Source organism: Nothobranchius furzeri, chromosome 12, assembly GCF_043380555.1.
Source record: "Nothobranchius furzeri strain GRZ-AD chromosome 12, NfurGRZ-RIMD1, whole genome shotgun sequence".
Taxonomy (NCBI): domain Eukaryota; kingdom Metazoa; phylum Chordata; class Actinopteri; order Cyprinodontiformes; family Nothobranchiidae; genus Nothobranchius; species Nothobranchius furzeri.
Genome location: NC_091752.1, coordinates 18,310,958 through 18,330,516, shown reverse-complemented (window position 1 = coordinate 18,330,516; position 19,559 = coordinate 18,310,958). Strand labels below are relative to the sequence as shown.

The window sequence follows — 19,559 nt, the reverse complement described above, 5'->3', positions numbered from 1 at the left end:
GTTTGCAGAAGCAGCAGGTCTACTCCAAGCCCCTCCCGGATGACTGAGCTTCTCACCCTATCTCTAAGGGAGAGCCCAGACACCCTGCGGAGAAAACTCATTGCAGTCGCTTGTATCCACGATCTTGTGCTTTCGGTCAGTACTCAAAGTTCTTGACCAGATTGTAGGAACGTAGATCCACTGGTAAATGGAAAGCAGCCCTGTCATCATTTGTTAGTAATTCATCCTTATTTATTTCACAATTAGGATATTTTTAATGTCACATTCTCTTTTATTCTGTCTTATTTAGGGTTATTATGGATTACTGCCCCGTCCCAATTTAGTCACATTAATTTTGAAAAATGAGTGAGATTAGCAAAACTTAGTTATCCTTTATCATGGTGACTGCAGGCAGCAGCACAGCACTGGTTTCAGATTACCAGCTCTTGTCTTAGAGGCAATAACAGAAGCCCCGTTTTTAAAATATTGTTGAAATTTCTTATAAAATTTATTCTAACATTGTTCTCCTGGGATGATCTTACATTTATTTTCTAACTCTAACCCACTGTAGTTAAAAATAAAAAGAGCTAAGACATGAAAAACAAGACAAAAAGCAACTCAAAGGCCAAGTTTTGCTGTTTTTCTCTTTTCCTGCCTCTCTAAAGTAGCCTTTTGTGGACCCTAAAACTGCCTTGGTCGAGTGGGCAAATTATTACACCCACTACAAAGCTGCTAATTGCCTTTTTATTTTCATTACTTTTGTGCTGCCAGCTTGTAATTTCAACATATTACATGCCGTCACTATTTAAAACAGTACTGCAGCCATAATAGAATAATCTGTGGAAAATGTGGTACTTTCCTGTTTTATTAAAGCAAAAAATGTTATTCTATGTAAATTGTGTATTAGGTTGCTCAAGCAAGCCCCCATAATTCTGCAATAAATGTGAAGCCAAAAAGGAAGTGGCAAAAATTGCTGTTCCACCCTCATCCCATAGGGGCTGGCAGCAGAAGAGAGCAAATCCTCATTGACTCCCATGTTAAAAATGCACATTTCACAGCAGAAATAAACATGTTTACAGCCTGGTTCAAAAAAACATTTTAGGTTTAATAGATCTAGTTTACATTAATGACAACTCTGAGGGGGGAGAATTATTTTGTAACTCTTCTGTTTAAGTGGAATTGAATGCTTAAAAATCTGAATAATTAATGAGCATCAGAGCCACGTGACTTCAGAGCTAGCTCCGGAGAAAAGCCTCAGCCTGAGCCTCCGGCTCCGGCACAAAGCTGTAGTCATGCTGGATCTCTGAGGGAGACGACAGAAACACCGCAGCTCTTTTTTTTTTTTGACACTGCTTCACTTCTGAGTCATTCAACCGCATTTTCTCGCTGAAAATGCCCATAAAACTCCATTAGCTTCGGGTTAGTATGTTAGTATGTCCCGCTGATCTCTAGCTCCCTGAGAAGTGAACATCAACAACGGCGGACACGCGGATCTTTCACCACGGTGGACCAGCGAAGCTCAATATCCGCGATCAGCTTACCTAGTTATGATTTTGTCACTAAGCAGGCCAGAAGTGCCTTTACTTTGGAGTAGCTCTACTGCATTTTTCTTGCTGAAAACGGCCAGAAAACCCTGTTAGCTTTGGGTTAGCATGTAGCTAGCGTCGCTTATCTCTGACCGTGGAGCAAGAGCTGATGTAAAAGGCCACGGCCCCCGGTTACGGTCGCATCGGTCTGAAGCTCCGCCTGTAATTTAACAGTCCCAGTCCATATTAGATCTCCACAGGTGATCAGCATGACTACATCCTCGCACGGGAGCCAGTCTGCCATGCGGGGGGGGGGGGGGGGGGGGGGGAAATTCCCCGATCCAAAGAGCCCTTCTTAATTTCTTGGGTTAGCCAAGTTAGCTAATAGCATTTGGTTCCAACCCAACCCTTTTCCAAACGTAACACCCCCGCCCTCAGCTCCACCTCTTTTCCCATTTTTGGATTGTCTGGGCGTGACGGGACCTGTGACAAGGTCAAACAGGTGGCGGTGGGAACTTCGCATTTGGGCACAAAAACGTATAATTCGAGTTTATGGACACGAATTGTGCAGTTTATATGTTGATGGGTTCAAGCCATACCTGACAATCAAAAACCATGTGGTACTTTCTGGAGCTCCCTATGCACAGGACTACATGTGATAGGAGTGTTTTAAAAGCATACAACATTGTTAATGACCGTGTGAAGCTCAGCTTTCTTTTGCTTCAAAAGCTGAGTTTAATTATATTTTAAGTTTATTTGTTTGCAATCTACAGATGCAGCTGTCCGTGACAGCATGATCATTTGTCTTGAGGGAAGAATCTTTTAAAAGAGCATTTTCATTTGTGTTTAGACACTGATTAATGCTTTGTTTTTATTGAATCTGCAGGGCGATGTCGGTCCTCCTGGTCCTCCTGGTCCTGTGAGTACAACATTATGATCAAACTCCACTTGACAGCCTTTTTGTTTTTTTACCTCTACCAGAAAAATATTATTTTAGTTACTACATATGAGATAACAGGTGCGGTTGCACGAACGACAGAAAGAGGACAAACCTCACATGCATCAGTAAATGTTCAATCTGTGCAAAAGGAAGACTGAAGAGCAGACGTAAACAGCAGATCCGTGTTTGCTTTTTGCTGTCACACCCTCAACATGAGGCCAAATCGTCTTGTAAGCAATTTCCTTTCCCTGAAGTAGCTGCAGATTTATTCTATCTTTAGATGTGAACTGATGTCTCCCCTGTTCTATGTATTAGCAGCGGAGCAGGGTCGGTGGAGGGCGTCAAATACGGGAAGCCTTTCTTTTTGACGATAGATGAGATTAGTTGTGTGAAATTTCTCTGAGAAGAGCACCCTTGTTTCTTTAAGTAATGAAGTCGCTGCTTGTTTCCAGCAATCTCCCGGTGAATGATCTACAGTGATGTGCATACCAAGTGATGGTGCGCAAAATAACATAAAAGGCAATAAATGCTGGGGACTGTGATTTTCTGGAGTCTTTGGGATCAAATGAACACATTTGCTCCAGCCACTTTGCTTCTGATGGTTTCATCTGTCACTTGGAACAAAAAAGGAGCTTGATAGAGTGAATTAATGAGGGTGGCAGAACACGTGACCTGTTTGTAACATCCATGATTGTAAATTAGAGAAAATTATTTTTTGTAGAGGGCTCGAGCGTAGCTTTTAGTTAGGAAACAAACAACAGCCTGGTGGATATCTGATGAGTGCTGAAAGTGACTCAGAGCTGTTAGAGGGGAGAGAACTCAACATTTTAATTTCAAAACCACACTTTGGCAAATCAGTTAAAAACGATTTATGTAAGAATGAAGTAAGAATGTCATCTTGTGGTCAAATTTGTTTACTGTAGCCCATTTTTCTAAACAAAAATTTACTTTATCACTGCTGATCTGTGAGTTTCACAGCTGTTGCCAGTTTCATCTATCGTCATATCTGGTGTTAGCACTCTTGAGGGCAAACAGCTAAGCTAACAGTCATTTGTGGCTGTTTGCTGAGCAGATTCCTCGCGGTGTGCGCCTAAATTTCACTTAGTTTTCTGCCTCAAGAGGTGCTGAGGTGAAAATCAAACTGGTTTGATATTTTTGCTTCCCGGGGGATAGAAAGTCCCTGTGTGCGTACTTCACGCTACACCCTCACATGATTCCACAACACATTCTCACACCTGAAGCGTCGAAAAATGATGATGGGTGACCAATCATTTGTTTCTGACGCTTTGGGAGTCCCAACACTCCAGCCATGTTTCTCATTCTAAACTTCCCGTTAACTGTGTTGGAGAGGGACATTACAACTAGAAACAAAGTTTTGCATGCGCAAGAGGGTTAAGATTAGGATGGGGGTGAGGGGAAGGGGAAGGTTAAATAGAGAGAGGGTAAAGGTCACAATTCAGTGAAATCTCTGTTTTACCACAGCAGTTGGAAAACGATGCTCTGGCACATCGCGTCGCCTCCCAACGCACTGGGGCTCCCAACGAGTCGGAAACAAACGCTTGGTCACCATCGTCATTTTTCAACACTTCAGGCGTCGAAAACTTGTTTTGTTGGTGAGGCATTGCCGCCACCGTCGTTTGAAGATTATGAAAGTATGGGTATGCCATAAACTCCTTGCCTGGTCCTTCTTTGCAGTCACGACCATACCCATACCTTCCTAACCTCCAAACAACGATGGCGGCAACACCTTGTCAACATCATCAGACTGGCTTGATTTTCACTTCAGTGTCTTGTGAGGCAGCAAACTCAGTGAAAATTAGGCGCACACAGCGAGGAATCTGCTGAGCATATGGCCGCGACTGACTGTTAGCTCAGCTGTTTGCTTTCGTGTGGGGCGAGCTGTAGGCTGAGCCCACCGCCGTGACCAGGGGACAGGTCGGGGGGTCTGCAGGACCCAAAACACCTCAGAACTACCATGACTCTTTAGTTGCTCATATGAGCAAAACACTCCAGCCATGTTTGCCTTAACAACTTTAATAACTTTGTGCCGCTTGACCCTCGTGAGAGTAAGGATGTGTTGACGTAACGTAGTAAATCACGGTTTGTTTGTTTTACCGGGCAAAAAAAAAAATATACCGATATTATTGTGAAAAGGCTGATATTTCTTGACATTGAATGTGCTACTACTAGTTTACTAGTTTAATTATAGATTCACTAGGATAAATGCAATAAAGTTTATCTCTCACCTAATAGAATATTTACCAAAAAATCACAATGTAACCATAGAAACACTACTTGGTATATATGTTGTGTGTGTGTGTGGGTGGGCTGGTGTTGGTGTGTGTGTGTGTGTGTGTGTGTGTCTGATCTGTCTTCTCGATCCCCAGTGAGTTGTGGTGGATGGCTGCTTATACTGAGCCAGGATCCTCTGGAGGTTTCTTCCTGTTAAAAGGGAGTTTTCCTCTCCACTGTTGTTAAATGCTTGCTTAGTATGAGGATTGCTGTAAAGTCACTGACACTAGTCAGTGACTCGATGCAATTTGCTGGGTTCCTTATATAAGAAACTTTTTCTGATTGGCTTAATGAACTGACCTGTATTGGAATGTTTAAAATGTGAAGTGCCTTGAGACGACTCTTGTCGTGATTTGTCACTATATAAATAAACTTGAATTGAATTGAATTGAATTGAATTGAACTGAATTGAATTGAACTGAACATGGCCCACTCCTAGTAGCAGTAGCTGCGTTTCCATTATAGGAGTTACAGCAAAATCCCTGAGTACATACCCCAGTTTAGGTGCTGGATTGGTCCTTGAACCGGCCCAGCTCGTTGCATTGGACACATGTGCATTCCACAAACGTCCGGTACAACACCCTGAGGGCTCCGATAGTGGAAATGGACCCAATGACTCCAAAGACGTGCAACGGAAAATTAAAGAATATAAGTGTCAAATGAAAACATGATTTTGGAGTTTTTCTTTCTCAACGCAAGGGCTTTGACATTTAGACGACTGCGCTAATGGGTTTTGTTCTGAAGACCTGCTTCCTTTAGAACCTCCGAAGGCCTCAGACAAGAGCTTGAAAACAAAGTTTTGATGGCTCTCACCCGCATTCTCATTTTCATCGCTTGTTAGCGAGCGATTCAAATGGAAATTAGACAGCTTAATTATAGATTGAACAAATATCCTTCCCTCTCTCCCCTGGTTTCGGTCAATGCAACAAAAAGTTCTCTCATTAGAAAAAACCAGAAAGGTGATTTGAATGGCTGGTTAAAACATTGCAGTTAGATTTCCCTAAATATCATTCTCAGACGTGTTTTTGGTTCATTTGTGAGGTGTTGATCTGTTGATGAACCAGGAGACGCGCTGCATCCACAGAGCACCAGCATAGGGAAAAACATTGGTCGTTTGATGAATGAGTCTGAATATTTGGTACCGGTCTCTGTCTGTGCTCTCTTCCTTCCCTTGGCAGATAATTTTGGCAGTTAAGCATTGATTTCCCTCACACAGCAGAGGCAGAGGTTCAGATCATTACCCTCCATTCATAAGCCTCCATGTGCTTCCGTTTATTAGTGACAAGAGGCAGCAGTCAGGATGTCAACCAATGCCCTTAAAAGGAATAAAAAGCATTGGTTCTAGATCCGAGACCATCCTGAGTTTATCGCTCCTTTGCTTTACAGCAGAGTTTTATTATCTGTAAAACCAAATCTGTTATGCCAACTTGTGTTCTGTTCTGTATTTTACAGCTCTTGAGGAAAACTGTTTAAAAAAGGATTAAACACTGATGGAAATAAAACTTTGTTATTTCTATCTGAGGACAAAAGCAGCCACTTTGTTTTGTCGCAGCAGGTGAAGCTTGACTGATTATGCAGCTATACCAGTGGGATTCAGCATCCTGCTCACTCTGACCACTGTCAATATAGAGAAAGGGTTTCATGTCAAATTCACAGAGCCTGTAATAAAAATAAATAAATAAATAAATAAATAAATAATACAGAAAGGCTCACACACATGCTGTACCTGGGGGGACTGGGACAGGTAAACAATAAACACCTTAAAAACATATGTTATTTGCTATATTATCACAGGATGTGGCCAGTAGCAATGCTAAAAATTCTAATACCAAGAATACATCTACATTTGTATCCTTTTAATTGTATTTTAATTGTATTTAATCGTTATTCAACCAGGAAAGACTCTTCAGATTAAAAATCTGACTAGATTGTCCGTAATACCAAACATCATAAAAGTATGGTATCTCTGAAATTATTTATATTTTTCTTGGAAACATATAAAATCAAAATGGTCTGAATAAAAAATAGCAATTGAGATAGTTGGGTTTAGAAATTATCCCAATGTGGCCTGGACCGACGGACTCAATATAGACATGATATGCACGTCCATGCGACGTTAACTGTTTGCAGGGTAAGGTTTTAAATGAATGGGAAAAAAATAGCTTTTAAAAATGTGTTGTCATAGAAAAAAACATCTTTGCAGAATCCACCCATTTTCTTCTGCTTCTCTGGGGGTCTTAGGCAGCAGCCTGAGCAGAGAGGCACAGACTTCCCTCTCCCCAGCCACTTGGGCCAGCTCTTCCAGGGAAATCCTGAGACGTTCTCTGGTTAGCCGAGAAACATAGTCACCCCAGCATGTCCTGGGTCTTCCTTTAGGTCTCCTCCTGGTTGGACATGCCTGGACAACCTCACAAGGGATGCATCTAGGAAGCATCCTAACTAGATGCCCAAGCCACCTCAACTGGTTCCTCTTGATGTGGAGAAGCTGTGGATCTGCTCCGAGCTCCTTCCCGATGACTGAGCTTCTCACCCTATCTCTAAGGGAGAACTCAGCCACCCTGTGGAGAAAACTACTTTTGGCCACTTGTATCCTCAATCTCATACTTTTGGTCACTCCCCAAAGCTCGTGACCGTGGGTGAGGGTTGGGATATTAATCTCTTCACCATGACAGACCATTACAATGCCCTCATCACTGCAGATGCAGCACCAATCTGCCTATCGATCTTGTGCTCCATCTTTCTGTCACTCCTGAACAAGACCCTGAGATACTTGAACTCCTCCAATGAGCAGGACCATATCCTGGTGAGGTTTTCCGGGCACGTCCAACTGGGAGAAGACCTACAGGAAACCCCAGAGCACGTTGGAGGGACTATGTTTCTCAACTGGCCAGGGATCACCATGGGATTCCCCCAGAGGAGCTGGCCCAAGTGGCTGGGGAGAGGGAAGTCTGGATTTTCTGGATGAAAATGGACGAATGGACAAAGACTCCCACATTTACAAGCAGTATTACAGTATATGCTGTCACACTGAATTTGCAAAAAACATGAAGGAGAAAAAAAATTCTCACCACATATTATGTTTGGCTACAAATCTTGCAGTAATCCAGTTTATTTCCACCATCTTTATGTTTACTGGCAGCAATTGTGTAATATGAACAGAGCAGTGTGTCTCTTTTATTACTTCTAGGTGATGACAGCTCATGGATTAAGACAGCTCTCTGAAACAGTAAGCATCTGTTTGTCAAACATGGTGTTGTACTTGCTTTCTTTGTTCTAACTGCAATGAAATGTGTATTTCAGTCACATAAAATGTGGTTTGTTTCCTCTTGTTCTGTTTTCATTAAGGATGGCACGAGCCAGAAGGCTGAAAAGGGAGAGAAGGTAACTATCCCCTTGAAAATATCTACTGAAGAAAAGATAAATACTTTTTAGAGACCAAATTTTATTTTTTTGGACACTTTCTCAAACCCCACAGTGTGAATAATGTTTCCCATTTCTTTTGTCATGCTGACAAAAACTTCAATGGTATTTGATTTTGAAATAATGAATCACCTGGTGTTCAGATGGAGAGGTTTATATCATTTGTGTGCTCAGTGCACTGAAGGTTTAGATGAAAATAAAATAAAACACTTGACCAGGGAGTATTGAACAGGCTTTGAAAACTGAAAAAAATATTTTTTACTTGTTATTTTTTAAAATTATTGGTCACGCTGAGTTTCATGTACAGGCTGAATTTGAAAATAGTCTTCTACCCCAATTTCCTGCATTAGTTTTTGATGGAAAATAGATGGAAAAACGCTCAATTAAAAAAAACCTGACAAATGTACGTCATGCTGTCACTTAACATTCACAGACTCACTCATCTTGACTCATGACGGGGAAGGCTGTTGTTGGTTTAGCGTCCAGGAAACAATAGAGAACGACTTGGCTAGTAGAAGCCAAGCATTAGCATTAGCAACTCCTGAACACGGCAGAACTCCTTCAGGCTTGTGTTATTGGAGAAGCTAAAATGTCAATGGTCCAAAGTTACATTTCCGTTATCCAATCAAAGGCAAGATGCCTGAATATCAGGAAATAAGACTCCAAATCGTCTTCTGCTCCCCTCTTCTTCAGCTAACTCTTACGTCCTCAAACAAGATCATCTGAGCTTTTTTCTCCAGAGAACGACTTAAAAGGCGTTCATTCAGAGACCACTGCAAATGTATTAATAATATGAGTAAAGTTAATATTTAGTAGAAAAACATTTCTAATATGAAATGGTGAATAATGAATCTAGAAAGTAAGAGATAAACGAAAGTTAAACCTTTGCGCATAAATTTAGTCCGATGCAGAAAAAAGGTTTAACGTTGGACGGTATTTTATTTTCCAGCTGTGTGCAATTTTAGTATAAAAAGTGACCCAGAATGCACCCTACCAAAGACGGAATGAAAATGAAAAACATTTTATTTTAGATCAGTGGTCAAAACACAGAGGCCTGCAGTGAGGAAAATAAGACAAACAGGAGTTGGGTAAAAGGGCAAGAAGACCAGACGGCCAGCTGCAAAACAAAAATGGCACGGGGCAGGTGGAAAACAAATAAGCTAGATGGGCTAAAGATTGGACACAAAACATGTGGACACATGAGCCAGACAGACATCCAAACGGAGTTCAGATGGCTGATCAAACACAACAGTTAAGCCTTCCACCGCGGTGTTCTTTGGACCAAATTAGGCATCATAGAAATGTTCGAGCATGAAGACAGGAGGTCAGAAGTTCTCCTGTGGAATGTGGGACCAGAAAGGTGTTGTTGGCTTCCAGTTAGTTAGACGACCCACGATTCTTTAATGAGATTTAAAAAAGGGTAAAGTATAAATAAGTACAACCGGAAGGAGAACATTAACCGATAATTGTAAAGCCTATCAGCATCTCCAACTACTTGAATTCATTCTTCAGAAACAGCTTAGTTTGTTCAGTCTGCAAAGAAAAGATTTTCAGTGGTATTGTAGGATTCTGTGTTCTGAGAATAAATGTCTGACTCATAATAAATAAGTAAATAAACTGAGTAAATACACCGTTCATGCCCTTCACGAGGCAGAAAGGCCAGCTCCATAAAGTCTAGTGATTTTTCCCCCTTTAACCTTGCCTTAGTCAGCAAGATGAATGGCTTTTGTGACTATTTCCTTTATGCTGATGTTGACCGCGTGTGCTCTCCTGTTTTTCATTTGCAGGGCGACCAAGGACCTCAAGGACGTCAAGGCTTCAAGGTGACTAGTTGAGGGCCTCTGCAATTTTTAACACCAATATCCACAAGCAAAGAAAAAAAATGCTCCAAATTATTTTATGTCCTAAAACAACTGTCTGAGTATCCGTGCCCTGATGGGGGCAAGACAGTCACAATATCCAAGTGAAGAATTAAAAGGTTATATATATTTTTTTTACATATGCATGGAACATGCAGCGGGCCTTTTGGAGGGTGGCCGTCCTCAAAGCCTCGGCTCCATTGAAGGGTCCAGGATGGGTTGAATCCAATCGGAAGGCTGTTTCTGTTGCAAAAAACGGGTCATACAACCAACCCAGGCCGCACCATTCGTAGGCCCGCTTTAGTTTGAAGGTCCATAGAGCAATAAATTGGTGTGGCCGGTGTCAAACAAGCAGAAAAACACAAGTTTGCAACCAGCAAAATAACCACCATGCTGCTGTTGTGTGTATCATTATTTATACACGGACGTAACAAGATGCCAACAAGTAGTAGCAAAGTTTAGTAGGCTTCAGAACTACAAACGTTCTTCACCACACTGGTATGATGCAACGGTATGCATTTATGTTTAACTTCACCTGCCCAGGTGAAGAAGAAGAAGAAAAAATCATTTCTATAGTGCCTCTCCAGATAAAAATCACGAGGCGCTTCACAAAAACAAAAACAAAAAATATAAAAATTGTAAAAATAGAAGAAAAAAAAAGCATTTTGAAAATGTTTAAAAATATATTCAAAATGAGCAAGAATAAGCAATTGCAATTTAAAAGAAAAAAGGTTAAGAAAGAGAGAGAGTGAATAGGAAAGAGGGAAATCAGTGGATCCAGGTGAAACCAGGTGAGAGACCAACTGGTGACCCATACCAGTCCATACCACCCACAGCGACCCGCTGCAACTCATCCCGAACCCCTCAATGGAACCAAAGGTCGAGAGTGCTGGGACTGGTCTGAAACAGACAGGGCAAAGTTAGTGAGGTTTAGGACAACTGGGCAATCAACACTTGGTAAATTGACTTTTCCGTGGTGGTTCCCGGGTTTCTCTTCAGTGGTAAGAGCCACAGGGATGGTAGCAGGGGCAGACTGGAACAAAAATCCAAGAATTTTGTGTCCACTCAGAGCAGACTAGTGTGTTGCTGCCGCTTTTCCCGTTCGAGCAAGGGGGTGGGGGTTTAGCAGCTCCAATTGTCATCAGCAAATTTATGAGTGGGGGTGGGGTGTAAGCAGGTTAATTAGCCAACGTGTAATCTTCAAGCATGGTGGTACTTATGGTAATAATCAGGCCACTTCAGCTGTCAGGCCTCCGGAAAATGTCCCGGCGCTCCCAATCACCAGTTAAGTGTTTACAGGTCAGAACTAGAGCATACCTAAACATGGTAAACAAATCCAAGCTCCGTCGAAAAATTAAAATAAGATGCAAAAGTCTAGTTGTTTCAGTAATTCAACTTAGACTGAGAGACTATCTAAAGGCTCAGGAACCCTTTGCAGGTGTTTTGGATTCATTAGCTGATTAGAGTGTGACACTTTGAGTCTGGAAAACTGAACCAAGATATTTCAATTTAAGGTTTTCATAAGCTGTAAGTCATAATCATCACAACTATAACAAATTCTGGCTTTGCATGTAACGAGTCTATCTCATATATTAGCCAATGGTGCAAAAACAATCTCAGCTCCGTGTACTCCTATTCCTCTTCTATGCCCTCTGCAAAAACTATAATGAGGAGACTGTGTATTATAAACTACAAATTAAACTAAAACAAACTTCGATAACATACAACAGTTTGTATTATAATATCGTGGTGTTCCACAAACTAAACCAGCTCCATGTACTCCTTTTCCTCTCCTTTCTCCTCTGGACAAACTGTGTGATGGTGGGTCCTTGTAGTTTTATGAACTGCAAATTAAACTGGAGCAAACATCTTTGATGTGAACTAAACTAAATTTACTGTGTATCTTCATTCCTTTTGTCGTTCATTTTCAAACTGTTTATTTTTCCTACTCGGAAGTTGGAATTTCCGAGGAGAAAGCGAACGCACCATTAGCTGTGTAAACAAAAACTAAACTATCGAGCTAATGTTATCTTAAAACAGGTTATTTTGCTGCTGGAGCAGGTTAAGATGCCTCATACTCAGATCGTTGTCGCTGGTTTCATCATCACCCAACAGCCCATCGCATTTAGTGAAGTGAAGCCAAACTTTAGAGCATGTTCGCTTTCTTCTAGTCAGATTTTCAGAGTTCCAAGGAGAAAGCGAAAGTACCATTAGCTGAACGTAAGCTAACATATCAAGCTAACGTTACCTTAAACATTTTATTTACCTACCGGAGCAGATTAAGCTGATGATGCCTCACCTAGATTGTTGTTGCTGGTTTCATCATCACTCAGTTACCCATCCTATTTAGGGAAGTGGGCCCAAACTTCAGAACGCTTCCTCTCTGCCATGCTGCTTTGTTTACAGCTCACCCACAGTGACTGACGACATCACGCTCTTGTGCCGGTGTGCGGCATGGGTACCGAAAAAAGGCACGGTTTCATATTATGTGAATCGGTACTGTCGGTACTGTGGAATTCGGTCGGTGCCTTAAAAAGTACAGAATTCGGTACCCGTCCCTAGTTATACCAGTTTAGAAATGAACAATAATTGATCAAAGTAATTTTTGCTGGAAATTTGTACTTATTGTAAGATAAGATGAGAATGTTTTTTCTATTTTCAAATAAAAAACAACTCACATATGAACTGAACCTTTCTTGCAGCATCTATGACAGAACACAGAACCCAACATGTTTTTCTTTTCCATCTTTCCTGCCTCCCTTATGCCTCTCATTCATGCTTTGAAATGATGCAACAGGGAAGCGTAGGGCCTCCGGGACTAAAGGGAGATCAAGGACTGGAGGTAAGCCTTTGTTACTCAAGACTGCTGTACACACCTGTTGTTGCGAAATGAGTGCATGCTTTTAAATGTATAGGTGTGCATTGACTATAACTGGCTGGTTTTATGATGAGATGATGCTTTTGTGTGGAAATACAATGGCTATTTAACAAAATGCATGGGAAAAAAAACTATGTCGTGAAGTCTTTTGTTTTATAAAACGTCACTTCTATTGCAAGATTGGGAATATTTATGCAAAAACCTGATGCATAAAGAATACAGACACTATAGTATTTAATACATAATGAGCAATGGCGTTTAAAATGTGCATATGAAATTGTTGCTCTTGACTGAAGAAAAAAAAGAGACTAAACTACTCTGCCATTTTAAAATAGGCTGAGAATTGTCGATAGCTTTTGCAGGCTGAGCCATAAAACTCACCCCCAGATGATTCTGTCACCAAACAAGGGAAAAACATAGCCTAAAGTATTTTTCCTTTATGTTCCGCCAGGGGAAACAAGGCCAGCCTGGACTCATCGGACTCCCGGGACTCCCAGGCGAGCCTGTAAGTACTCCCACGTTTAACACCAGCGCTTCACGTCAAGCCCTTCTTCCCCCCCCCCCCCTCTTTCACCTTGCCGTATCCTCTACCCTTCTAACTGCCAAAACGAAGAGGCAGATAAACAGATACATCTCAACAGGCAAAGACACGGGGGGAAAAACCATGCAGAATTTTTACAGAGGCGATCAGTAATCAAATTTAAGAATTAACTGGTGGAAAGAGGCAAATCTATGCGCTTTATGCCAGCAACGCAGGCAGCAGCCCAATCTGTTCTCTGCACCTGCTGCGGTAATGAGCATCTGTCTTTATTCAAAAGCAGGGAGGGAAAAAGAGGCATTTCATAAATCCTGGCTAAGGGAAGTTTTGCTGGAGCACAGCAGCTCGCTGAAGCAGTGAGGAGGAGGAGGAGATAAGTGTGTGTGTGCAGTTGAAGGCTCGCTGATAGATGTGTCTCTATTCACCACTATTTACAGGGCTTACTAGGGAAGCCAGGGGCACCTGGGAGAGATGGCCTGAAAGGAGAAAAGGTAGGTAAACATCAAATCAAGTTCTCACCTCAAAGACAAATGTGAGCCCAAGATCTTTTATCACAGGTTGAACATGCCAGACAACTTGCAAAGGCACATTTCAGATAACTCACCCCGAATGCCATCCACAGTTATGTTGTAACTCTAGGTTCTCCTGATGGATTCTTCAGTTATTTGCAAGCAAATTTTTTCCAGAAGGGCTTTGAAAAGTGGGAAGAAAGAAGGCAAAGAGAGAAAGTGTGAAATTTATTTTCTTGTCAAAGCTTCCCGAATACTCGTGTGACCAGGTTGTAACAAAAAATTATCCAAAAATGTTTGAATGTTTGTCCTCCTTAGTGATGATTTTTTTTCGTGTGCAATTTATAAAATGTTTCATTCCATGAAATTCTATGTTACCAGTGTTGTTGTAGCTCAGAAAGGGACCGCTGTAATTACTGGATCAAGAGGACATGAAAAGAGAATTCTGAGCAAAATCAAAGAAACGATGGAAAATTGTAAATAACATCATATGAAGTTTAAAAATTACGATGTAGGATAAAACAGAATTGTCAAATATCTGTTTTTTTTTTCAAGGGAAGCTCACTAAGTAACGTATAACCCCAACTTCACAATAGAAGCATCAGCAGCTTCAAATTAGACTCTATTACAGTCTAGTGGTCCTGGAGAGCCCGTATCTGCCATGTTTTCCTTGTTTGTGTCTCTGCTCCAACACACCTGATTCAGTGGGTGAATCACCTGTGCAGCTCATCAAGTTCTTCAGAAACCCGTTAATCACCTGGTAACGGGGTGGATTGGGACCAAAATTCGGCCCTGGCATTTTTACAAATCGTCGGCCCTACCCATTGGGAGAGCGGTGGGGGTGGGGGGTGTTGCCGCCAGCAGACTCGTCTCTAGGCCGAATGTGAGATCTAAGTTAGACTGGGACAGTTAAATTACAAGCAGGGCCAGACCGCTGCGACCGGGAGCCCTGGCCTTCCAGATCAGCTCATTCTCCACGAGCGGAGATCAGCGGGACATTAGCTGCATCGGTAAAACGACTCCTACGTCATCGCTCTACTGCGCTTTTCTTGCTAAAACGCCTGGAAAACTCGTTTAGCTTTGGGTTACCATGTAGCTAATGTTCTGCAGATCACCAACTGTGGAGTAGTGTCGGCCCAAGCTGGGCAAGCAGCCCACTTGGCTAAGCAGCCCATCGGGACAGCGCCAGAATGCCAAATAGGCCAGTCCACCCCTGCCTGGTCGTTTGCTGGATACCGGCTATCCAGACCAGGACGAGGAGTGAGTGCTACTGGTCTATGGGGGTGATTCAAACCAGTTGTGACGTGGACATTTTCAGGGGCGTCCCAGAAGTAGCATGCCGCGCCACTAAAGATAGGATTCTTTTTTCTATTTTTGCTGCAAGCCGCATCTGGGAAACAGCTATTTCAGCAGTTAACACGGGGCTAAGCAGGGAATCACATACGGTTTTAGTGTCAAACCCCCAGGAATTTTCAAAATAAAAGATTAGCGATGCAATTTCATATCTATGTAGATTGCGCAAGTGACCTAACGGCTTACTTACTCCCAGCATCGTTCCAGAAGTGCTGTGGTGTGTTTTTCATCTCTGCAACTGAGATACTCCCGGTGTGTGCTGGCCCGCAGCCAAAGTCGCGAGTAAACCGTTCTGCTTCGCTGTGAAGTAGTGAAGTAGGGGTAAGACTTGTTCTCTCTGAAATACAATTGGTCACTCTGAGTTTCACATGAAGGCTGAATGTGATAATTGTCTTCTGCCCCTGCCGCCTGCATTAGCCGCTGACTGGAACAACCCTCGGGTCAGAAAAAGTCACAGATCTACATCACACTGTAAATTAGCATTGAAAGATTCACCCAACTTGACTCACGACTGCAGAAGTCTGTTCTGATGCTAACCGTTAGCATTAACATCTCCACAATATGGTGAACTCCGTCAAGCTTGTGTTTTGTGGAGATAAAACATCAACGTCGCAGAGCAAACAGAAGTAGTGGAAGACTGGCGCTGCTTTTAGCCAATTAGTGGTGAGATGTTTGGAAATCATTAATAATAATGATTCAGACTCATAATCCTGCCAACCCCCACTCCTGTAGCTAAGTTCTTCTTCCTGAAACAGGAGCGCCAGAGCTGTTTTCCACAGAGAATGTGAAACCACAGAAAATGTATTGAAATAACAAGAACATGCCCACTTTAACGCTTTGCATCTTTTTTCATTCTTCTAAATTATTAATTCCTCCTCCTTGTTTAGCTTTTTGTGTCATGTTGCTAATGTGACAGATTGATGAGGTTGTTTAAAAATAAGCATCCATCTTTCTGTCTGTAGGGGGATAATGGTGGACTGATGGGGCCCCAGGGGCCTCCTGGTCCTAAGGGCGAGCCTGGAGACCCCGGTGGTGGATCTATGGTGGGTATCATTTTGAGTTTGAATGGCCAAATAAAATAAATTCAGATTTCCTTTTAATGTAATTGATTTGCAGCAAGATCACACTTATTTACTTCCTTATGACGTCACAACTTCTTCTGGGAAAAACATCATCTGATCTGTATTTTTATTATTTAGTATGGAAAATGTCCCATTTATTTACATGGAGGAGACAAAACTTAAAGCTTTGACCAGAACCAGCCACTAGGGGGACTATTGCTTTTCCCTGCTTCAGCTTCTCAGTTCCAGCCCTGATTCTGGTGGACATCAAGGATTTGGGCCACATAGCTCCACCCCTTTTGCTCTCCCCACTCTGGTGGGAACAAAGTGGTAAGGGTGGATTGCGGGATGCCCACTCCCCCTTCTCAAGCATCTGTTGCCCCCAAGAAGCTGGACACTACAAGTGAAATTCAAATAAATTTGAATATTGTGCAAAAGTTATATTTTTTCCGTAATTTCACTTAAAAGGTGAAACTAATATATAAGATACACTTGTTCCGTGTAAAGCCAGATATGTCAAGCCTTTATTTGTTATCGTTATGATTATTATGGCCTAAAGCTTATGATAACCCCAAATTCAAATTCTCAGACATTTTACAATATTGTGAAAAGGTTAAATATTCTAGGCGTAAAGTGTCACATTCTAATCAGCTAATTAATCCGGAACACCTGCAAAGGGTTTCTGAGCCTTTAGATGGTCTCTCAGTCAAAGCTAAATGGACTTTTGCACCATATTTGTATTTTTTGAGTTTCATCTGTACCGGAAGTCTGGATTAGCGGGTTAATCCATGGATTGGGGTACATGTAGTCTTCCAGAGCATGAAAAATGGATTCTGTCTCAAAGGTCCAGTAGCATAGGGCCAGTGTGAACTGCCGCCTGGCCACTAATGCAACAGCTCACCAGGATTTGCTCCAACAGACCTGACGGACAGTACACCACTGACATTAGGGAAATGCGAGGTCATTAAGCAGTCCATCCCTGGAAAACTCCAGCTGTGTAATCACCTATCCTCCCATTACGGAGCTTATAGCTGTTTGAGCGTACTCGGTAATAGAAATGGCTTTGCATACAGAAGTGGCTCAGCCCTGGTTGATAGCACTTGTGCTCCTCAATCATAGCCAAAGCTTTTTAAACCACCGTGTTTGTTTGTGTGTGAAACACCGAGCCGAACATTAAGCTCTTACTGTGAACCCGCTAATAGAGCGAGCAACACATTGAGCAGTGTAATAAGGGAAAGATTGCTGAAATATTTAAACCTCTTTAACCCTCTCCGGCTCTGGGATAATTGGGAATTAGACAAGAGGTTTGTTTGTTTGTGAGTTTACGGTTATTTGCTGACCTTACGTGTTGTAGGTCAGAAGCTCAGCAAAGAGAAATAGCTTGACTCACCTTTGACTGTCGGCTTTGCAGGAAAACAGAAGTCAGTAAAAATAACTAATTCTCTGAGCATCTTCGATGAGCCAAGCCACTGCAGAAGTTCAGACAACCAATTACGTTTCGCCTTCAGATAAATAACAGTTATTGTGCTCCCTGCTTCTTTTGTTGTATTATTAAAATAGATTTGCAATCACTCTTTTTCTCATAAAATAACATGCTCTGTTTCAGACCAGTGGAGATGTGTTGTATTTAACAAAACGTGTTTTCTTTTGTAAACTAACTTTCCATCATTAAGCTGCACTCGACTGTAAGAGTATTGAACTCCCCGAACTTTTTGGGTTTGATGTTTGAGAGCACATTTTCTCCTCTTCTACCGTAGAATTGCTGTGTTAGTCCAAATCCAACTTCAGCAAAAACCTAATTTACATTGTGCAATGTAGGACTTGTCACACTAATACATGCTGACCACAGAAATCAATGTCTCATCTGGATGGCACAGTAAATAATGCTTACACTGGCCTCGGTTCCAATCATCGTTTTGTTCTCAGTGTTGTAGCATTATCACTGAGCCTCGGTGCATTGCCTCTGAACGCAAACTCTTAATGAATCTCTGACCGTTCATGTTATACTTTTGACGAGCTTGTACAATTCTAAGAGTCCTGATTTAATTGAAGATCTGTTTGAATGAGAAATAGAGAAATTAATTGTCCACAGGATTACTGAGAAAAATGAGAATTTTGCTGTATTTTTCCTGTTGTTTTGCAGAGTGACGGGTCTTCTCTGATTAGAGGGTCTCGTGGGCCGAAGGTAAGATCTGCTGAGGTGGTGAAATAAACATTTTTAGAGGATTTGACTCGAGAGTAACCCTATACATTTGATGACAGTTTAACCTAACACTAGAACAGCCATCACACCGTCACTACTACAAAATAACCTTGGCAGTTATTTTGCCTGCTGCATTTAAAGGTAAAAACTTTCACCATATAAGTTTATAATTTCCGATAATATTTATTTGAATTAGCTAAATAGTGTTTTTTCAACCACAAATAACACACAGACTGTTTCAGAATCGCAACTGTCCGTGTTATCAGTTTTTCTTACACAGTTTCTATGGCCAGATTTATTTTATGTCTCTGTGCTCTTTGTCTATTCCTTTAAGTTTTTATTTATAAAAGAAAAGAATAAACATATAATCATTTTTATGTAAATTCACACAGATTTAGAAGAAGTTACGGTATAGCATGGCTGTATCCTTTTTATCTCATAAATAAATTAAACATGCAAAATGCAAAACAAAGTGACTGCCATGGCAGAAGTGTTAAAGATATAGTTGGTTCAAATACATTTTTGGACTATTTTTATGATTTCCTTCTCATAAACTTAGAAATAAGTTGTAAGAAGTTGGCAGAAGCTTTCATTAACCACTGCATTAATCTGTTTGTCAAAACTGAGTCTGTTATCACTTATCACACCAAGGTTTCTGACTTGTTGCTTGCATTTTGAGGCCATTGGGTCAAGGTCAGGTGTGCAGATATAGGGTGGCGTGCAGATGGTTTGGAGGTATGAACACTATGCAGTCAATTTTGTCTTCGTTTAAAAGCAGGAAGTTGTCAGAAAGCCATTGCTGGAGGTCATTGAGGTAGTTTAATAGTGAAGTTAATGTAATGTTAGTGCCAACTGGTAGATATGTTTGCACATCATCCGCATAACAATGGAAGTGGAGACTATATCTTGCTATGATTTTCCCAAGTAGCAGCATATACAAGGAGAAGAGCAGTGGGCCGAGAATTGATCCCTGGGGAACACCACTGGAAAGTGGAGCCCGT

The 19,559-nt window shown here is 41.6% G+C and overlaps 1 protein-coding gene across 2 annotated transcripts in view; it reads left to right on the top strand.

Moving 5' to 3' along the window:
- col19a1 (collagen type XIX alpha 1 chain) overlaps positions 1-19,559 on the top strand; it is a 197,324-nt gene that overhangs the window by 125,546 nt on the left and 52,219 nt on the right. For both annotated transcript variants that reach the window (XM_015944438.3, XM_070542381.1), the window contains exons 18-26: positions 2,392-2,424; positions 7,925-7,963; positions 8,083-8,118; positions 9,945-9,980; positions 12,814-12,858; positions 13,346-13,399; positions 13,870-13,923; positions 16,257-16,337; positions 18,499-18,540. In XM_015944438.3, the coding sequence (XP_015799924.3) occupies positions 2,392-2,424; positions 7,925-7,963; positions 8,083-8,118; positions 9,945-9,980; positions 12,814-12,858; positions 13,346-13,399; positions 13,870-13,923; positions 16,257-16,337; positions 18,499-18,540 (420 nt within the window). The remainder of the gene's footprint in view (positions 1-2,391; positions 2,425-7,924; positions 7,964-8,082; positions 8,119-9,944; positions 9,981-12,813; positions 12,859-13,345; positions 13,400-13,869; positions 13,924-16,256; positions 16,338-18,498; positions 18,541-19,559) is intronic.